Source organism: Lissotriton helveticus, chromosome 7, assembly GCF_964261635.1.
Source record: "Lissotriton helveticus chromosome 7, aLisHel1.1, whole genome shotgun sequence".
NCBI lineage: Eukaryota > Metazoa > Chordata > Amphibia > Caudata > Salamandridae > Lissotriton > Lissotriton helveticus.
Window position 1 is genome coordinate 1,210,027,484 of NC_136068.1, and position 20,201 is coordinate 1,210,047,684.

At 44.0% G+C, this 20,201-nt stretch overlaps 1 protein-coding gene across 2 annotated transcripts in view; it reads left to right on the plus strand.

Moving 5' to 3' along the window:
• COIL (coilin) overlaps positions 1-20,201 on the plus strand; it is a 211,601-nt gene that overhangs the window by 35,781 nt on the left and 155,619 nt on the right. For both annotated transcript variants that reach the window (XM_078654403.1, XM_078654402.1), the window contains exon 2: positions 12,077-13,211. In XM_078654403.1, the coding sequence (XP_078510529.1) occupies positions 12,077-13,211 (1,135 nt within the window). The remainder of the gene's footprint in view (positions 1-12,076; positions 13,212-20,201) is intronic.

Sequence of the window (20,201 nt, forward strand, 5' to 3'; positions counted from 1 at the left end):
ATCCGGCTGCGGTGGCGGTAACCCTGGAGAATTGCAGGTTAGACCCTCTCTCTCCCAGTCTGGGCCAGAATCCATGGAGGGCCTGGGAGTGGAGAGGCCACTGCACGAAAGGCCCAGGAGAGGCACCACACGCCAAGGCCTGCCCCACCGGATGAGCCAAGGAACCCGTTCATGGGGCCAGAGCAAAGGGCGTCCGGCCGCCATCCACCGGAGGTCCGGCCCAAAGACGGACGGGACATTTCTTCTTTCTTTTATAATGGCTGCGACAACACTGGGGGGGGATGTCTTGCACATGCCTCCGACCCCCCCCTCCCTCGTCCTCATCGCCTGGTCCGGCCATAACAAATGTCAAGCGAGACGCCGTGGGGTGCACTGGGTGGGAGAGACGGTGCGAACAGGCCTCTCCCGCCTCCCCAGGTGGAGGCTTCCCAGCTGCACCCTCAGCGCTCCAGGCGCCCGGAAAAGGGTTCTTCCACTGTGGCGATGCTGCAACGTCTCGCCCGGCAGGGTGGAGCCCGTCCGCTCATTTGACCCCGCGATCGCCGGTAGCTACCGAACTCTCAAAATGGCGGTCGACCTGGCAAGAGCGGGCCCAGCATAAAGAAATGGCCCGGTCACTGGTTGACTCCACCACCGTAGTCCTCCACGACCTTGAAGATTCTAGAGGAGCCGCGGGAGTCCCCGACCCCCGCAGACACCCCCGATGGGGAATGACTGCCATGATCGCCCGTGGAGTGACGAAACTGTAGCCGCGGGACGACGGCGCTCCCATGCTGGCGCCAGCCTCAGTTTGAATGACTAGAATCCTGCAGACCTCAGTTCCGGTGAAAGCACAGTGTGACCCGGTAGGAAAAATTGTTGCACCCCCTCCCCTTTTTGACTGATGGTTCAAACCACCGATCCTTTCCTTTGCCCTTTTAACGGAACTTTGGACTGCCTCCCCCCCCCCCCCCCCCCCCCCCGCGGCGCCCCACGCCGTTATTTGGTGGGCGGCAACTTACTGGACATCACCTTGGTGCCATCCAGATTTCAGCGCGTTCTGCTGCCTTGGAACTATTCGCACAACAGACCGCTACTGACGACCCACCCCCCGGGACGCCCCATGCCGGATACCCAAATCAGTGCGGCACCCAGGCAACATCTTCTGAATTTTCATAATTTGAAAGAACTAGTAACATGTCCTCATCAGGAATTTCCTCTTCAATCATCTCATCAGGAATCTCCTCATGAAAAGTCCGCAATGATGATTCTTGTAACTCTATGGTCTCCAAACATTCGATAAATTCGCCATCAAGAGATTGATCAAAAAAATCATTCAAGTCATCTCCTCCTTGTGAGAATATTTCATTATTGGTGCTGTCAATTTCAATAAATGTAGTGGATAATTCAAAAGAAATTACCACGGTCTCTTCATTGTTTAAATGTTTTTACTGTTTTTGTTTTGTTGTATATATTTATAAGTTATTAAAGTTTTATATTCCTACTACTTTGTTGGAGTGCTATATATTTTTAATGTGACACATAATTGTAAAAACTTTGATGTACAAAGAGTCATCCCTGGAATCTTCCGCTTCAGGCTCGGTCCCCTCCCCAATCACAATACAGGATGGTTTTCAGATAGTAGGAACGCGTGTGGTGTGACGGATCTCATCGGGTGTGGGCCTTGATCCACTATAACTCCTTTGAAGAGGGGTGATTCTTTACAGCTGGGGCCATAAACTACATCTGCAGGGCTAGCTGATAGCCTGGGACCGGCCTGGACAATCGGACACAGAGGAAGAGGAGTGTCAGAGGGTGCGGTAGTGAATAGGGCGAAAGGGAGGTGTCGGGCGGGCACAGGGTGTGATTCTCAGGGAAGAGCAGCGCAGATGGGGGGAGGTTTATTGCCCATGCATAAGAAAGAGAGCGGGGGTGACCAGTGCCTGGGGAAGATGCTTGCGAGGGTGGGGAGCCATGCTACGGATCGACAGCGTGCAGAGAGTGGGTCTGGTCAAGGCATCTAAAATGGCTGCCGTGCACGACAAAAGTGTGGCATTTGAAAAAAGGCAAGATGGCGCAGACAATGTTTTTCAACACTTCCTCATTTCCTTCGAATCGAACGTTAACAGACGTTGGGGCATATTACCAAAGTTAAGCGATATTTATCCCTAACGATGCTTAGCAACTAATTTTTTACCGCTAAGCATCGTCAGAAATTATCGCAGATAAACCTTGCTATTATCAAGGTTTATCGCAAATGCGATAAAAAACGGCCGCAATGCATGAATATCGCTAAAAAGTCAGCGATATTCATGCATTACCGAGCTAATGCTCTTAGCCATGTTATCCACCTCCCATTGGATGACATGGCTAAGAACTGCTCAGGACAGGTGTTACTTTTTGGAGATATTCGCTCTTAGCGCGAATATCTCCAAAAGTTGGTAATAGGAGATCCAATTTTTGCACTCTATACTATAAGTCTTTTTTTATACTACAATCACTTCGCTACAACCTCATAAATTAAAAATAAAAATGAATAATGTCTCAAACAATTTTTGATTTCTAAATATAAATTTATTCTTCTGAATTTTCATAATTTGAAAGAACTAGTAACATGTCCTCATCAGGAATTTCCTCTTCAATCATCTCATCAGAAATCTCCTCATGAAAAGTCTGCAATGATGATTCTTGTAACTCTATGGTCTCCAAACATTCGATAAATTCGCCGTCAAGAGATTGATCAAAAAAATCATTCAAGTCATCTCCTCCTTGTGAGAATATTTCATTATTGGTGCTGTCAATTTCAATAAATGTAGTGGATAATTCAAAAGAAATTGCCACGGTCTCTTCATTGTGATCCATTTTATTTTGAAATTTCTTGCTGTAAATTGCAGAAAAAAATAATCACTTTCATTTATCGTTTTTAGTAATACATAATATAAAACTAACTTTATCTAGTATTTAGTATAACAGAAGGACTGAAAATGAATAACAGAAAACATTTTTCAAATTATCTTAAAGTGTACAACATAGTTCCCCTTACAAATTAACAACTCACCTTTTTGAAAGTAGGAGAAGTGTTAGTACTGTGTAAATCAAACACCAGAAATTGAGCACCAAAAATTCCTCACAAATGTACCTCAGACAGTAGTATCACAAAATGGCTGTGGTTTCCTCTCATTTTAGATATATACATAACCAATTAACTTTCATCACACACAAATACAAAACCAAAGTAACATTTTAATTGGTTCTAAATTTCAACACTTTCAAATGTGTTTTCCCCGTGCAATTTTCCATAGGACATTTAGATACGTCTACAGCCTGAATGGCTGAACGGAATTACACCAAACTTGGCAAAATGGTACATCAAACCTAAGAGGTCAGTGAGGATCTACTATGCCCCCTTATGGTCATTTGCCCCTTCGCTTTGGCCTCCTCTTGTCTCTCGATCCTACCGAGAGACAAGATGGCGGCCGCTACGGACTGTTTGGAATGTTTACAGACGCCGGAGAACCAATCAGCTTCGCAAAGCTACGTAACGCGAAAAGTACGCGAAGCGGAGCGCTGTTACAGATATATATCTTTTTTTGAACGTTAATTTCTCAAAATCCACTGGAGCACATATATTGAGACCTAGCAAAGGCACATCGGGCTACCAGTCCCTAGAATTTTGCCAAGTTTCATGCAAATCCATTCAGCCGTTCGGGCTAAAAGTGAGGCCAACCGCCCTATGGAAAACTCAATGTTAAAAACACGTTTTGGGACCCCCCTTTTTTCTCGGCCCCCCCTTGACGAAACCCCCCCAAATTTTCAGGGGCTGCTCAGAAACAAAATGTTCCATTTTCCTGAAAATTTCAGCCAATTCCGTCCACAAACGCCAAAGTTATTAGACATAGAATTTTCAAAAATCCCATAGAGAAAAAATCCTAACTTTATATACCTACTGGCGACCGCCAGTAGGTAATATATATATATATATATATATATATATATATATATATATATATATATATATATATATATATATTGCCACAGCTTCTTCTCTCCACTTCTTACGGATCAAAGGACACGGCACAGCAGCAGTAGTTTTTAGCGTTTTATTATTTACACACCAGTGCAAACATAACGTGCAACAAAAAAGGACGGTCTACGCGTTTCGGCTCCTGCCTTCAACTGGACCATAGAGTCCCTAGGTCTAGACCTTATTTAAATAGTGTATTGTAAGTGTAAGTACCCTCTACCATTTCCATGGTCATCTTGACCAACCCGCCCAGCAGTATACACATGGCTTGTACATGTTAAGGGTATATACACAAAACTATGTACAATCAATGTAAAGTACTCTACTGCATGTTCATTTCTAGTCACTTTTTAGAAAATAAAGTATTTACAATATCTCTCTTTTGTACATATTTGTGTTACACAATTATAAATTTAACGTGAAGTACCCCTGAAAATAAAGTATTTACAATATCTCTCTTTTGTACATATTTGTGTTACAAAATTAACGTGAAGTACCACTGAAAGTAAAGAAAGAGTTGAACCGGTGATTTAGATAAAGTATTAACAGTTATTTACAATATGGTCCTTCTAGTGGCATGTAGTATTTATTCATACACTGCGCAATATCAGTTGAGAGAGTGAGGGTTATTTAACCTAATGGGTAGGGCGGAGATTGTATGGTGGTAGCATAACGGGATGATAATGTGGGGATCTAGGAGAAGGTTGGGTGAAATTTCTATGTTAAATAAGATCAGGTTTCTAGGTGCCTCTTTTAAACCCATTCAACTTCAAAATTATTTTTATAAACTTTAGAAAGATTCCTATGGTAAAGTACCAAAGTCATTACATCTCATTCTCATAGTACCCTACAATCTCAATTTTACAAACAGCCACAATATCTCTCTCCTCAGTGGAAACATTGTGTATGTCGGACCATCAATATTAACCGGTTCAATATATATATAGATTACAGCATGTACAGTTTCCAGCATCCATTAGGTAAAAGACATCATTCCTTGGATATCAGTCTAATCAAATGACTACATTATCATTGGTTCATCAGGAAGTCACAAATGTACATGTAGTTCAGCATCCAGATTATGGCCGAACGGTGCCTCCGTTCCCATACTCAATATCATTCGGGATTCTAGACGTCTTAGAAGTTGCAATTGATCTCCACCTCGTTCTGGTGTTTTACATAGTCTGATTCCCGAATATTTCAAAAGAGAGGTGTCACTTTGATGGTGTTCAGTGAAGTGGGAGGCCATTGGGTAGCATGGGTCCTTGTTTTTGATCGCCCTTAGGTGTTGTAGTATCCTCAATTTCAATTTATTTATAGTGCTCCCAATGTAATACTTGTCACAAGGACATTTGAGTCGATAGACAACACATTTGGATTCACATGTAATGTGGTCATAGATGGTTTCTTTTCTTCCATTCTGAAGTACATAGTGCTTGATGTTCTTGATATATATATCTCTAATAGGTGGTGGTTCAGTCTTTCTCACATTGTCTATAATATAATTATTGCCAAAACCACTCGAGCCGCCACATTTTTAACTTAGTCCCATATTTGGAGGTATTTATAAAAATGCCTCGTGTCTAGACCATACTTTTCCCTCAAATATTCAAACTAGACTATGCCAGTTATTGAGTAGACGTCCCCCAATTTGGATAGGCCTTTTTCCTGCCAATTTTTAGCTATAGAGTCTCTAAATATTTCCGGCAAATTATGATTATTGCTGATTGGTTTATAGTAATTTAATCGGCCTATTTCCAGCATTTTACGAATTGATTTCAAAACCTTAAATCCACCAGCCAGTCTTAAAGCATACCTTCTTGTAATGACAGTCATTCAGGAATCTCCATGCCCATCCCCATGCCTTTTCACCCTTTAAAAGTTCGACCGGTGTCGGTATATCCTCTAGAGTTCTTTCTCTTGGTTTTTCCTCAATAAGGGTTAGATTAGTCAAAAGAGAAATAACCCAATAATGTAGTCTTATGTTTGGTAGAGCAAGTCCACCCCTTTCTTTTGGCAACGTTAAGTACTTATAAGCCCTTCTTGGCTTTTCATATGCCCAAATAAATCGTGAAAACAGATCTTCAATTTTCTTCAGACAATTAATACTAAATTCTAATGGTATTGCTCTTAAATAATATAAACATTTAGGGGGAAAAAGCATTTTAATTATATTGCATCTTCCTATAATTGATAAATGTAAATTGTGCAACCTGTTTAACTCGGCTTTAGTTTTAGGTATCAAAGGATCAATATTATCTTCCAACAATATTTTCTATATTTGTCATAATGTTGACTCCAATATATGTGGCCTTATCAACCTGCCTAATGTCATTATTCATAGCTATATTTTTACATAACATTTGTTTTTTAGAACTATTAAGAAAATATCCGGAATGTCGACCGCATCTCGCCGCCTCTGTCTCAATCTCAATCATAGTTATTTCCGGGTTAGCAGTCAGTATAGCCACATCATCATTTTAGTTTCCCAGCCCTGAGAAATAATAGGGCTAATGTTTGGATTAGCCTCCAGTTGTTGTAAAAAAAGGGTCTATGTATAAGGCAAACCTAAGCGGCAAGCTCGGACATCCTTGCTGTGTACCTCTTGTTATATTAAATGAGTCTGTCAATTCCCCATTTATATAAAGTTTTGCTGTAGGTTGAAAATAGAGCATCTTAAATGCTTGTATACGTTTTTGGCCAATTCGGCCCTTGCCAAGGTCTCCCATAAAAAAGGCCAAGAGACCCTGTCAAAGGCCTTTTCGGCATCCAGCAAGATTAACACAGTAGGATCCTTTGTGATGTTAATGGCATCAAAAAGTGATATAGCCCTTCTAATGTGATCTATAGTACCACGCCCTGGAATAAAACCATGTTGTCCTGGTGAAACTATTTTATGTGTTACCCCTGCCAGACGAACAGCTAAGATTTTGGAATAAATCTTGCTATCAGCATTTATCAAGGTAATTGGACGATAAGAGGCAGGTTCTAGAGCGGTTTTGTTCTTCTTAAGAAATATGATTATTTTTGCTTGTGTCCATGATGCAGGAGGCCTCCCCCCTATATATACATGCTCGATTAGCTGCTGCATATCTCCCTTTAATTCAGTCGAGAATTTCTTATAGAATTCCATTGGGATACTATCTAATACAGTGGCTTTGTCACTAGGGAGGCTATTAATGCATAGTAAAATATCTATCCATTGAGGGACTGCTTCCATTTGTATCTGTTCATCCTGAGATAATCGTGCAGCTGGAAATTGATCAAGATAGACCTTGATGTCTCTCAAGTTATCAGGATTAGTCCCGGAATAAAATTCCTGATAATATCGATAAAATACCTTGCGAATCCCTTCTGGGTCAGTGATTTTTACCTTGTGGAGTATCATTTATAGCTGCAATTGTAGCTTTCTGTCTTGCCTTAATCGCTCAGTGGTGGCCAACCTGTTCGCTACATTCATAAGCTTCCTGTCTCCATGCAGTTTAGTCTCTCTGCTGCTTTTTTTGCTATTATCTCCATAAGAGTGGATTTGGCTGCCATTATTTTTGCAAGCGATCTGTAGTGTCTCCCCCCCACCTTGCATTACTGTTAACAATTCTTCTTCTGCCTTCGCCATGCACCTTTGTTTGTCGCTTAATAGTTGGCATTTCTCTTTATTCCTAGACAATGAAAACCTAAATGTTTCTCTTCGTATTGCAGCTTTCAATGCACTCCACACTACTTCTATCCCTGTGCTCCCCAAATTCTCTCTAAGGAATTGAGGGATCCACAATCTCATGTGTGTACAGTAGTCGTTGTTCATAAGTAAAGAGCGTTCAAAGCTCCATTTTGTCATTCTTCTACTTCCCAACCCTGTCCCTTTAAATTCAACTACTAGAGGATTAATGTCTACTATTATACGTGGTATTTTTTCTATTGAACAAAGGTGTAGAATAGAATGTGATGCAAATATATAGTCTAGCCTCACACGTTTGTTATGCACGGGCCATGCTCAAAGGAAGCTCGTCAATGGGCTGCTCCTCTATTGGCTTTCCCTGAGGTGCAGTTGAGCCTGATAACAGCATTTGTATCCCACAAGACCCAGACCCAGTCCCACAGCCTGAAACACTGCCCTACCCATTAGTGAGCCCTAAAGAGCTCCAAGATAGGTAATGGTGGTAAACAGCTCAGCACTGATCTGGAAAGCTGCAACCCAGTCATTTTCCACGGCCAGTGTTTAGGAGCTGCAGCCAGCACTTCTACAGCTGATACAGCGTTCCAGTGGACAGCGCTCCTGCACCACATTCCGCGCTTGTGCTTTACAAGCAGCACTTGTATACCACATTCAGGCCTCCTGACATTCACCACAGTTGATGTTCTGAACTGCACCACTGTCAGTGCTCTCCTATACCACAGACATTGCACCTGCATCTTATATCCTAACCAGCAGCGTTTCACCACAGCTGTTACTGCTGCACCCCTGCTTGTACATCAGCCAGCGCTCTGCTCGCCTGTGACAGTCAGCCCTGCAACACCGGAGTTGCCTTTGCACCATAACACACACCAGAGTGCAGCAGGTGCAGCAGCACCAAGCTCTCACGTTGTGGTATTTATTTACTCAAAACTAGACCATAAGGTCCCATTTTCATTGCTCACTTTAGAACTCAATGCGTATTTGCTAAAGTGAAACCAGAAACCCTGGACACATTGTAGCTTCCTCGTTTAAATTGGGATATCGGGCAAATTTTTTATGTCGCTAAAACTTTTTTTCCCTTCATTATCTTGAATGTAAACACTTCCAGATTTGTGAGTTCAGACTACTTGTTGTACAAAAATAACACTTTAAATAAGTACTTCTCAGTGCATTGCTATAATGTGCCTATTAGTGTCAAAGCTTCCTCGTTAAACACCAGTAGATGTTGTAGCACCCTCTATAATGTGCTGCATGGCTAAATACTTATAAGGTCCCAAAGGCTAAACCTGTTGACTTTGCAAATCGGTGACAAATAGGTATTTTGAGAATGACGCGAGCTATGGTGTGTGCTGTGTGCACTGCTAACCATAGCAAATTTAAGTGGGTTTGTGCATTTGAGAGAGAACCTTAATTCTTAACTGTGCTTTTCGTAGTGACTTTCATGTTTTTTCCTTTTCTTTATTTTTTTTATTTTAAGGCATACATAATTTCTAAACCCGTTGCACGCGGCCTTTGACTACACTGTGTATTGCAGCAGTTATATTGTATTTTAGCTTTTGTATACTGCTTACTACCCCATCTGGGTCGCTGAAGCCCTTGCCCACCGGGTATCAAGCTACACTGTGCAGGGTGTGTGGTCGGATGGCTGATGTGTATTTTTGTTATCTTTTGAGGGAAGCGTTTTGGTGTAGTTGTGGAATTACCAGAGAAGTGATCTTATATTGGGTCACAGCATTTAGCAGAAAAAGTGTGAGGGCTTTAAAGCTTGCAGTTAGATTCACTCAACCCCTCAGGCACTTTTAAAGTACTCCGAGTTGATCATTATGGATTGTGGCTCTTATGAGAACCCAGGGCAGGTATTCATTAAAGTTTTGTAGGTCGAGGACCGTCGCACTGCATTAAATCTCGGAGCCCGAGATTTAATGTTTCTTAGAGGGGGCTTGGAACCCGCCCCTCTTCTCCATTGGCTGGCTTCCTAAACGGAGGCCAGCCATTGGAGGAGAGGGGCGTCACTCGGTTCAAGCCCCGTCTTTTTCAGATTTGGGGGTGTTTTTTTTTAAGCTTCTTTCTATTTACTTTCTCTCCTCTTCCCATTGGCTGGAATTTTACCTTCCAGCCAATGGGAAGAGGAGAGAAAGAAAACCACGCCCCTGAATCTGAAAAAGACGCTGGTTTCTCCGAGGCATTTCTGCCTCGCCTCGGAGAAACATGGTGGTGTTGGATCCTGTGTCCCAGAACAAAAGCATGTTTCTGGTGTGTTCCTGTGCTGCATGTAACCATCAGCAGGTAACTTCTGCCCTTTGTCCTCGTGTTGTTGCCCCCAGTCTTCCCTCCGCCGTACTTATGCTTTTTCTGGAGCTTCTAGGCTCCGCTCGCATCCCCCCTTCCCTCTGCCCGCAGCCCTCCTCCGTCCCGCTCTCGCCTCCCCCTTCCCTCTTGACCCCCCTTACCCCACCGTATGCTTTCCCTGGCTTTTGAGAAGAAAGCGGAGCCCCGCCTGGCTGTGGGGGTGGGGGGGATGACCGCTGAGAACCGTCCGGGAGAAAAATAACAGGTTTCCGAATTGTAGCGAAAACGCTTTCCTTTCATTCACAACAGCTGGGCTGTTTGTTACCTTTCCCCTTTAAGCGGCGGGCGCCATTGCAGCTGCTGCAGAAGTAATATGACGCTTCGTCGTCATAGAGACAGGAAAGCCTTCCTCGGGTCACTCTCAATAAGTTGTGTGTGTTTGTAGATGGAGGAGGGGGGAACAAGGGCTACTTACAGCAAAAGGGGGGTTGGAGAATTGTATTGTTGCATTAGAAACACTGTCCATGTGTTGTCCAGCTGTTTGTTGTGTTCGCTGATTGGTGTTGCAACGAGACGACCTTGCGGAGTCCCATCCCAGGGAGCGGATGTGTATACTTGCTTTGGTTCATTGCATACAAACGTGCGGACAGACACGCACACAGGTGCCGTTGGGCTTGGAAGCACACAGACACACGCACGGTCACACATGGATAAGCCCAGAGGTGCACATAAATGCATTCAAATTCAAGTGCTGAGACACACACTGACTGGGACATTCACAGAGGAGGCTTGTGTCTGTTGGACGAGGAGCAGAGAGCATTGTGGGACCCAGAAGAAGAGAGCAGGTGGGCTGGAGACAGGCGCGGCCGCGAAGGTTGCCTTCTTTCGGTCCCATGGGTGCTTAGTGCAAATTTCTGTATGTTGGGAGTCCTGCGCCCTGGGAGAGAATGGCATGATTTCAACTTGCTTGGAGGGCCAGAATGACGGCATCTTCAAAGCAGGGTTTGTGCTTTGGACTGGTCAGCGCCGCCCACTGGGGCTGATGGAGGAAGCACATTTCAGCTGCCCCTCTTTTGCTCCTTGCTGGGGAATGGGGTGGTGAGGGGAGCAGAGTTCGGCCAGAGGCGGGGGCATCTCCCCGAGCCCCGTGTGATTTTTATTGAGAGGGTGTTTTCGCTTGTCTCTCGTTTCACACACTTTCGCCCACTGCTGCTGACTTTCGAGGTTGACAGATTTGGGCACGGCCTCTGCGCAACCTCAGTGCTTTGCAAACATGCACGGAGTACACGTAGCTGTACTTGCCCAACCGGGACTGCTTCGTGGCTTGCACGCTTTCTAAAGCAACAGGTAGCCTAGGATTTACAAACGTAGCGGTCATTTCCAGGGAGAGCACAGGGCGTTCAGATCAATTGGTGGCCTGATACAGGGTCCTGGATGGGGAGTGCAGCTGTCGCCCTTGTATGCCCCTGCTCGCTCCTGACATGCCGTGGGAGGCCATGAGAGTCACCAGTGGACCGAGCGTTTGCAATGCAGTGGGTCTCGAATGTGCGAGAATTGAGCTGGTGGCATTGTAGATGACAATGCCTTTTATTTATATTTTAAAAACCAACAGATAAATAGAGGGCATTTCCGTTTGCAATGCAAATAGCTCAAACTCTCGCAAATGTGAGCTCTATTACATTAAGAAGCTATTGGCAATGTAAATGACAATGCCATTTATTTAGGATAAAAAAAAAAAAATCATGAGCAATGCCAATAGCTCTACCTTTTAATAATGCCGAGACCATTGCATTGTAAATGCTTGTTTGTTGTTGCAAGGACAGCTTAACCACTTCCATCCCTATAATCTCTGGCAGTGATTATTAGGAGGTATTAATGATCATGAACCCATGTGTGTGGGAAACTAAAAAATGCAAATGCATGCTTTTGCACAGTGATATGCCCTTACAAATGTGCTATAAGAGCAGAGACTTTATTTGTATTTGTACTTCACTACATAGTTGCAGCATAGGCAAAACAAAATTGAAAACTGTCAGTACAGGAATGTTAGTTGAGGAAATAATTCGAACAGCTACAGTTAGTCACTTTATTTTTTTTTATCCATTTGCTAGAGTGAAGCTTGAAGAAGTTACTTATGAAGCCTTGGACTCTGGAGACGATGCCTTCCGGTCTACAAGAAAAGCCAGCAAAAGGGCTGCGCAGGTGTGGGAAAAGGAAGAAGACTTGCATCAAAAGAAGAGAAAACACGATTTTGAAACCTCACCATCCAAGAGTCTACATTGTGAAGGTAGAGAGTTGAAGAAAAAATCAAAGAAAGGGAAAAGTAGCTCTGAAGGAACTCGGGATTCTAGCCCTGAAATAAACAATTCTAATTTTAATCAGAAGAAAACGGAAAAGAAAGACCGAAGCAAAGCGATTGAGCTCGAAAATAAGAAAAGAGATGTGACAAATATCACCAAAGTTAAAGAAAAGAAGGTTTTGGATGATTCTGTCAACTCTAAAAAAGTAAACATTTCCAAAAAAAGTAAGTTGCCGATCGTCAGGACAGGTAGTAGTTCCTCTGAAAGCGATTCCTCAAGTACATCATCTCTCAGTAGCAACAAGGCCAGCAGTAAACTAAAACCGCTTTCTAACCAGTCCCCAGCGTTCGTGAAGAAAAAAGAAGTTCCCCAGCCTGTTTCTGCAAATGCAACTACAGAGACTGTCACAAAAAATGCCATGGCTTCCAAACGGGGTCCTAGCGTTAAACCTGTAATTAATACAACAGGTAAACCTTCATCATCTAGCTCCGACTCTGATAGTAATAAAGAAGGGAATGGCAGCACACTGGACAAGAAGAGAACTCAAACGGACAGTCATTGCACAGATGCCGCACTAAAGCATAAACAGAAGGTTTCAGCCAACTCCGAGAGCTCTGATAGCTCGGATTCCTCTGATTCCGACAGCTTTGTTATAAAGAAACCTATACCAGTGCCTTCCCTTGCAGGAAATGGTGATGTACAAAACTCACCTGTCTTATATGGACCATGCCCAAACCCGATAAGTATAGGAAGGGGCTTGGCAAGAGGATGTGGTAGAGGACAGGACACTGTTCATTTGAGGGGTTCAAGAGGCCGTGGATTTCGTGGGAGGTTGAGGGGAAGAGGACGAGGAAATGCCAATCACTTCCCTGATGATTACAGCACTGAAAATGTGAAGCAACAGCAATTAAACCACAGTGTTACAAACAAATCTATCATTATTCAGGTAAGGTTTTGTTTTTTACATTTATTGCGATCTCAGCAGGGTAGTTTTTAAGTTTAGATCTACTTGTGCAAGTTCTTCCCTAGAGGTATGAACTGCAAATATATTTGCTGTAGTTTTTTTTTTTTTTTTGTTCCTCTTCATATCACCAATAAAGCTTCACTCGTGTGTTTTGACCCAGTTCGGCTTCTCTTTTAATTCGTTCTCTCATACAGCGCTGTGGGTAGTCCGCGCACATTGAACGGAGAAACAAGGTGTAAACATCGGACTCCATCCAGGTGGTTGTTCATTAGCCATGATTTATAAGGTTCCCACGTTATCTCCTTCATGTTATGAATTGCCCTGTCTAGCCTGCTCACCTGGGACACTACCCATTCCTTTATCAGCAGGGACTCCACATGCGTGCGTCTCCTACAAATTTCTTGTCTTGCTAACAATATTAGGTAAAAAAGCACCTTACTTCTTCCCTTGATACAGGTACTTTCCCTTAAACTATATTCCACACCAAATAATATCAATTTAGGGCATACCTTTATATCGCAAGCCAGAATTGTGTTCAACACCTTACCCACGCCTTGCCAAAATATAGCCAGCCCTGGGCATTCAACAAATATGTGTATATGTAAAGCCTCCTTCAGGCTGCATCTAGGATATTTACACTCCATTGCATCTTTGGGTTTTGCCATTCTCGCAGGAGTCCAGTAGCGTCTATGGAGGGTGTAAAAAAAAAATGGCTCTGTCTTAGGGTAGCAGACCTCAAAGTAGCTTATAACAAATTTAAGGATACCTGCCCTAAATTCTCCATCTTGACATTTGGCAAGTCTCATTTCCAGATAGCATTGGAAAGGAGAGCTAATTCACTATTTGCTATCACCAAGTTCCAGTACTATTTTTAAACCTTGAGTTGGGTATCTTGCAGATCTTTTTCCGTTTGACAACATTCTCCCCTAAATCCTTTTATGCTGTTTAACCCGTGCAGTTATCGGAATAAACTCTACTGTGGATAAACTGCCTCTTGTTCTCTCCCTCCAATGCCCCCTCACTTCATAAATCCACCCCTGCCCCCTCCATCTCCTCACCACGTCCTTCTGATGGGGCCACATAATTCATCTTTCAAACATTACGGGGTTCCTGGTGAGTCCCAGGCGGGAGTAAGTAAGCTATAGTAAGGGTAAGGAATGCCTAAAAGGATTTGTACATCCTACCACAACCTGGCTTCCGCCTGACGGATCTTTAGGCTAATCTTTTAAAAGTTTTTCAGGGACCCAAATTAATACAAAAAGGCAGTATTCGTCAGACCTGCTGTCGAGCTCCGCAATAGCATACTGATTGGGCTCATGTCTGGTTTCCCATCAACCCCATACAGTTATTGAACTGTAAATCTCAAGAGTATAACTGTAGATCTCGGAGGACCATGCCGCTCTTGGATACTCTCTTCCCGAGCATCTTCCACGATATCCTAATCCCTTTAGGACTCCAGATGAAGCTACTGATCTCCCCCTGAAATTCTTCAACACTTGCTTATTAAATGTTAGAGGTATATTATCAAACAAAAAGATAAACGTAGGCACATCATCCTCATCTTGACCAGATATTGTAGTCATAAATTATCGGAGGCTGTAGTGTAGTTCCTATATTCCCAATAGGCTCTGCGCATTGAAATAATATATCCTATAGATTTGACGTAGGACTTAGGTCAGTATGTCTCTATCCAATATATTAAACTTAATTGTGAGTGCCAGCTAGCTCAGAGGTCACTCGAAACTTTCTCAAATACACAAGAATGGATTCGTTTCTGACAACTGTATAAACATAACACATTTGTTTCCCCTAGAACTGGAACAGTATCTTCAGTGTCGTGGAAACAATGGATAACTATTTTACTCAGTCAATCGTGCATGCTTCGTTTCTACAGAGTTGCAGAGAAATAGAGAGACTGGCGTTTTCAATAAAAGGGTTTATTGAACAGTCTTCTGTCTCATGCAAGAGAGGTGAACTGCTACAATCGTTAGACAGAATGCAAAGTATAATGCGTACAGCGTGAACAGTAATATAAAATAATACTGTAAAAGCATTGTATGGTTTCTAAGCCATATAAAAATATATACATAAATAATACAGGCTAAAATACTCAACTGGTGCTTCTGAAATACGCCTAACCCAATGTACCTAACCTAAGTCTAGTACGAGGGAAGAAGTAAGTATGGTCTTTAGCATAGGTTTAGTTTTGCCAAGAATCTACCAAAGGTTTCTCTAGGTTCTTATCAACTCCATACCTTAGAATGAAGGAGGTTTGGTATCTCTGTCTCGGACTCTATTTCCCAACACCCCGCAAAGGGAGTCCGAAACACTGGAGCTGGATTCTCGGCAGGAAGATGTCAGCTGCTGTTCAGTGCGTCAGCTGGAGGGCTTCCTTCGGCACTTGCTGTAGCGAGCTGCATTGGGCAAGTACGTCGTCGAACTACTCCGAACCACCGTGCTGTGCCATAGCAAGTGAAGGTATATTTATACCTTGAAGGTGTTTAGGAATGCCATGTTTTTTTTCTTCAGAACAAAATGTATTGTTTTCTTAAGAGAGATTGCAAGTAAACCACAGCCCTCCGAACACCGGAGGGGCTGTGAGCATATAATTAAAATGCACAGAATAGCAATCAATACAGTAGTCAAAAAAGAAGCATAATCACTATAGGTTTCCCAACCCCCCTACCTGGTATTGACGCCCCTCCTGGTTCCCACCCTAGCCCCTTGCACGATGTCCTCACAGGTCCAAGAAATAAAATCATTATGAAACTAGCAATGCATATTTTCCCTCACCCTGGTTCTCAAAGCATCTGTACAGTATCTGCATCCCGCTGTGCTGGCGGCTTCAGCCACAACCCCCTGTTCTCCGCCCTTCTCTTCCAAATTTTGTAGTGCTTCCTGGGGCAGCCTCGGGCCTCAAACACTGGGCGCTCTAGTCCCATACAGTAATCTAATCCCGTTTTCTACACTCCGACCGGGGGGGCCCTAGGGTCCTTCCAGGCGCGGGCCACATCCCTCTTGGCCACGGTAAGGCCGAGGAGCAGTAAGTGTCGTTTGTAGATGTTGCCACCCACTTGTTCCATAACATGGAGAAGGCCTAGCTGCGGTGTACGGGGGAGCCTCCAGCCCAACACTTCATCAAAGCAGTCCCAAACACTTGTCCAGAATCTCTCCAGTGCTCCACAAGACCATACGGTATGTAGGAAGGTGCTCACTTCTCGACCGCATCTAAGACATTCTGGGGACACAATCAAACCCGCTCGCCACAGTCTCTCCCTAGTGTAGTAAGCTCTATGTAGATACTTGAATTGAATGAATCGTAGTCGTATGGCAACTGCTGCACCCCTTGGAGCAGCGAGAGCCTCCCTCCAATCTTCTTCCTCCAGCTCTCCCACATCTCCCTCCCAATGGTCCGCAGTTTGTCAAGAGAGGAGGAACAATGTGTAACCAACGATTGATAGATGCAGGATATTTTCTTTTCCCCCAATTCTCCCATGAACAGCTTAGCTTCCAGAGGGCTGAACTCAGGTAAGGAATATAGTCCCTCCAGGGCAGGGGAGATGGCATGTCGGAACTGCAGGTATTTAAAGAACTGGGTGTGGGGCATATCATACTCGTCCCTTAGTTCTTGGAATGATTTTAGGGTCGTACCTTTCATCACGTGGCCTAGCGCCGAGATCCCTATTGCATCCCAGCCGCAGAACCCCTGCAAGGACGCCAGAGCCGGTAAGCGACCATTCCGCCACAACGGGGTCTCCTCAGTCAGCCTGTTCCACCATCCCATGCGATGAAGCGCTCGCCTCCAGATCTGAAAAACCACCTGCGTGACCACCGGGAGCCTCCTCCCCTTCCTAGCTGAATACAACATTGTATGTAGGGTGTCTGGCTCCATCAAATACCTCTTCAGGGCGTAAGCCGGGTCGCCCCGATCTCCATACCACCACTCATTCAATACCAACAAGTGGGACGCCTGATAATAGGACAGGACATCCGAAGACGCTAAGCCGCCGCAATATGTAGAGAGTAAACCGGTACGGAGCGCCACTCTCACTGCACCCCCGGCCCAGAGAAACTGGGCTAGTGCCGAATTAACCTGGCGAAACCACTGCGGCGGTATAGGGTAGGGGTGGTTCTGTAGTTGATAGAGCAAACGTGGGAGGGCAACCATATTGAAAATGGCAGAGCGACCATAGAGATTCAGGGGCATACGGGACCAGGTTTTCATGTTCGATAGAGTCCGGTCCCAAACAGGAATGATATTGCGCTCCCACGAGACTCCAGGGATGTCCGTCAGGAACACCCCAAGATACTTAAGGCCTCCGGTCGCCCCTTGTAGCGCCGATGCCCAGGTACCCAGGTCCGTATCGTCCCCCATAGTCCACAGTGTGGATTTCCGCACATTTATGCGAAGCCCCGATACCTCCCCAAACACCCGCATAATTTCAAGGACCCTTGGTCCTGACCTATTAAGGTCTGTGAGGAAGAAGAGTACGTCATCCGCGTAGAGCGCGATCCTGTCCAATGGCCCGGCCTCCCATTCGAAGCCCCTCATCTGAGCGTCTATGCGTACCCACGCCGCCAAAGGCTCCATGGCAAGGGCGAGGAATGCCATGTTTTGACTTGAAGTCGTGCATATGAACGTCATGAATGAACCCCTAGGGAATAGTTGTTCATTGTAAAACTAACGGAGTTCTTGGAGAAATCAATGTTCAAGCAAGGGGAAGTCCCTAACAGCTTAAGCTGGTTTTCCAAGAAATCGTGACGTTTGGTGAACGGATGGAAGTAGCCATGCCTGTATTTGGCTCGCATGGGCTATACCTAAATAAGGTCGGGATTTCTATACCTATATAAGGGCAACGTGAATTGTACCTATATAAGAGCATGAATCGGGAAAATCCATTCGGAAATGTAAAACGCCATACAACAATGTAAACTCTTCCACTTCTCCAACCGTCCTTTATTCAAATTTGATTCAGCCAGTTACCCCAGGTCTTTCACCACCCTTAAATACCTATTTATTTTATTTATTTATTTATTTATTTATCATAGTGTTATGTATAGCGCGAACAAGACCCGTGGGTATCAGAGCGCTTAACATCGAGGTAGGTTACAAATTGGCAGTGCAATATCAATTATAAAAAACAAACCGATCTGAGGTAGAAGAAACTATGGCTATGAGGGGGTGCCTAAATATATATATATTCCAAACGCATGTGCAATTAGCAATAAAAGGTAAGTAAGGCTTAGCTTATATCCCTGTCTATATCGACAAATAAGATGAGGTAGTGGTTATGTAGTTTTTGGCTATAAAAACAGTTATAGGTTCACATAGGACTGTGATAGCAATAAGGACAAGTCATGGCTTGTGGGTGGAGTCAGTCATTTATCAATGATAATATTCTTGAAGAGGGCCGCCCTTCAGCTGATGTAAATATTCGTACTAGAGATCCGTCAGCTTCCCTATTCAAGGTATTTCCTCAACATAAGGCTTTTCAATTCCCGTTTGAATGAAACAATATTTTGAATCTTCCTAACGCTTGGAGGGAGTGAATTCCAGACTCTGGGGGCAGCTCCAGAGAATGCTCGGTCATAAGACTTTTTTTCTTTCGGAAGATGGCTGGCCGCAACAGCAGTTCCTTGGCGCTTCTGGTTGGTCTGTTTCCTCCCGATAGCTTGATTTTCTTGGCTAGGTATCTTAGCATGTTAAAGTGCACCGCTTTGTGGGTAATGCATGCTATCTTCATTTGAATTCTAGCCTCATAAGGTAGCCAGTTTAGTGCTTTCAAGTGAGGAGATATATGATCAAATTTCCTAGATCCGGTGATGAGTCTAGCCGCTGCGTTGAGACGAGCTTTTAGTGGTGCTGTGGATGTTTTTGGTAGGCCGGCTAATGTGGAGCAGCCATATTCGATCCTCGATATAACTAGGGATTGTATAGCCAGTTTTAAATCTGCCTCCGAGATGAATGGTTTTAATTTCCTTAAGTAGCTCAAATGGAATCGGGCACTTTTCGCCATTAAATTAATGTGGGCTTTCATGTCGAGATTTTCATCTAAAGTGATTCCTAGTGATTTAGCTGATTTGACTAGGGTTGGGGTGCAGTTTAGCGCAGTCAACAATTTGGTCCATTCCTTTACTTCAGAATGGCTCCTTGGAGGTGAAATTAGCAAGAATTCTGTTTTATGGGCATTTAGTTTCAGATGATTAGAAGTTAACCATTGCAGAGCCATCTTTAGTGTCTCATTCATTAGATCAATGTCCTCAAGGGAGGCAGTCTTCAAGTATATTTGCGTGTCGTCTGCATACATGTGGTAGGAAATCTGTGATTTCCGCAGAATGTCTGTAAGAGGTTCGACATACAGGTTGAATAGATCTGGGGATAGCGTTGAACCTTGCGGGACCCCGATTGTATTAGGACAAGGGGGTGAGATTGCTTGGTTAACCAGGAATCGTTGTGTTCTGTTCCGTAGCAAAGAATTGAACCATTTCAGCACATTTCCGGACAATCCCATCCTGTCCTGTAGCCTGGACAATAATGCTTCATGATTTACCGTGTCAAATGCAGCTGATAGGTCTAGTAGAATCAATAGGCATGCTTGATTTTGGTATAGGGCTTGTAGGGCGTCATCGAAAATGTGCAGGATCGCTGTTTCCGTGCTGTGCCCTGAATTCTGATTGGCATTCGTCTAGTAAGGAAGACTTGGTGATGTGTTGATTCAGTTGGCTCTGCACGCATTTCTCAATTAGTTTGGCCAGTAAAGGGATGTTGGTTACTGGACGATAGTTATTCGGATCTGTTGTATCCGCTGTCGGTTTTTTGATTATTGGCACAACTTGTCCTGTTTTTAGGCAGTCAGGGAGGATCCCTTGTGCAAGTGACGCGTTTATTATTTTGGTCCAGATTGGGACCAGGATGTGGCTGATTTCTCTTACACACTTTGCAGGTAAAGGGTCATGATAGTGGTTGTTCGG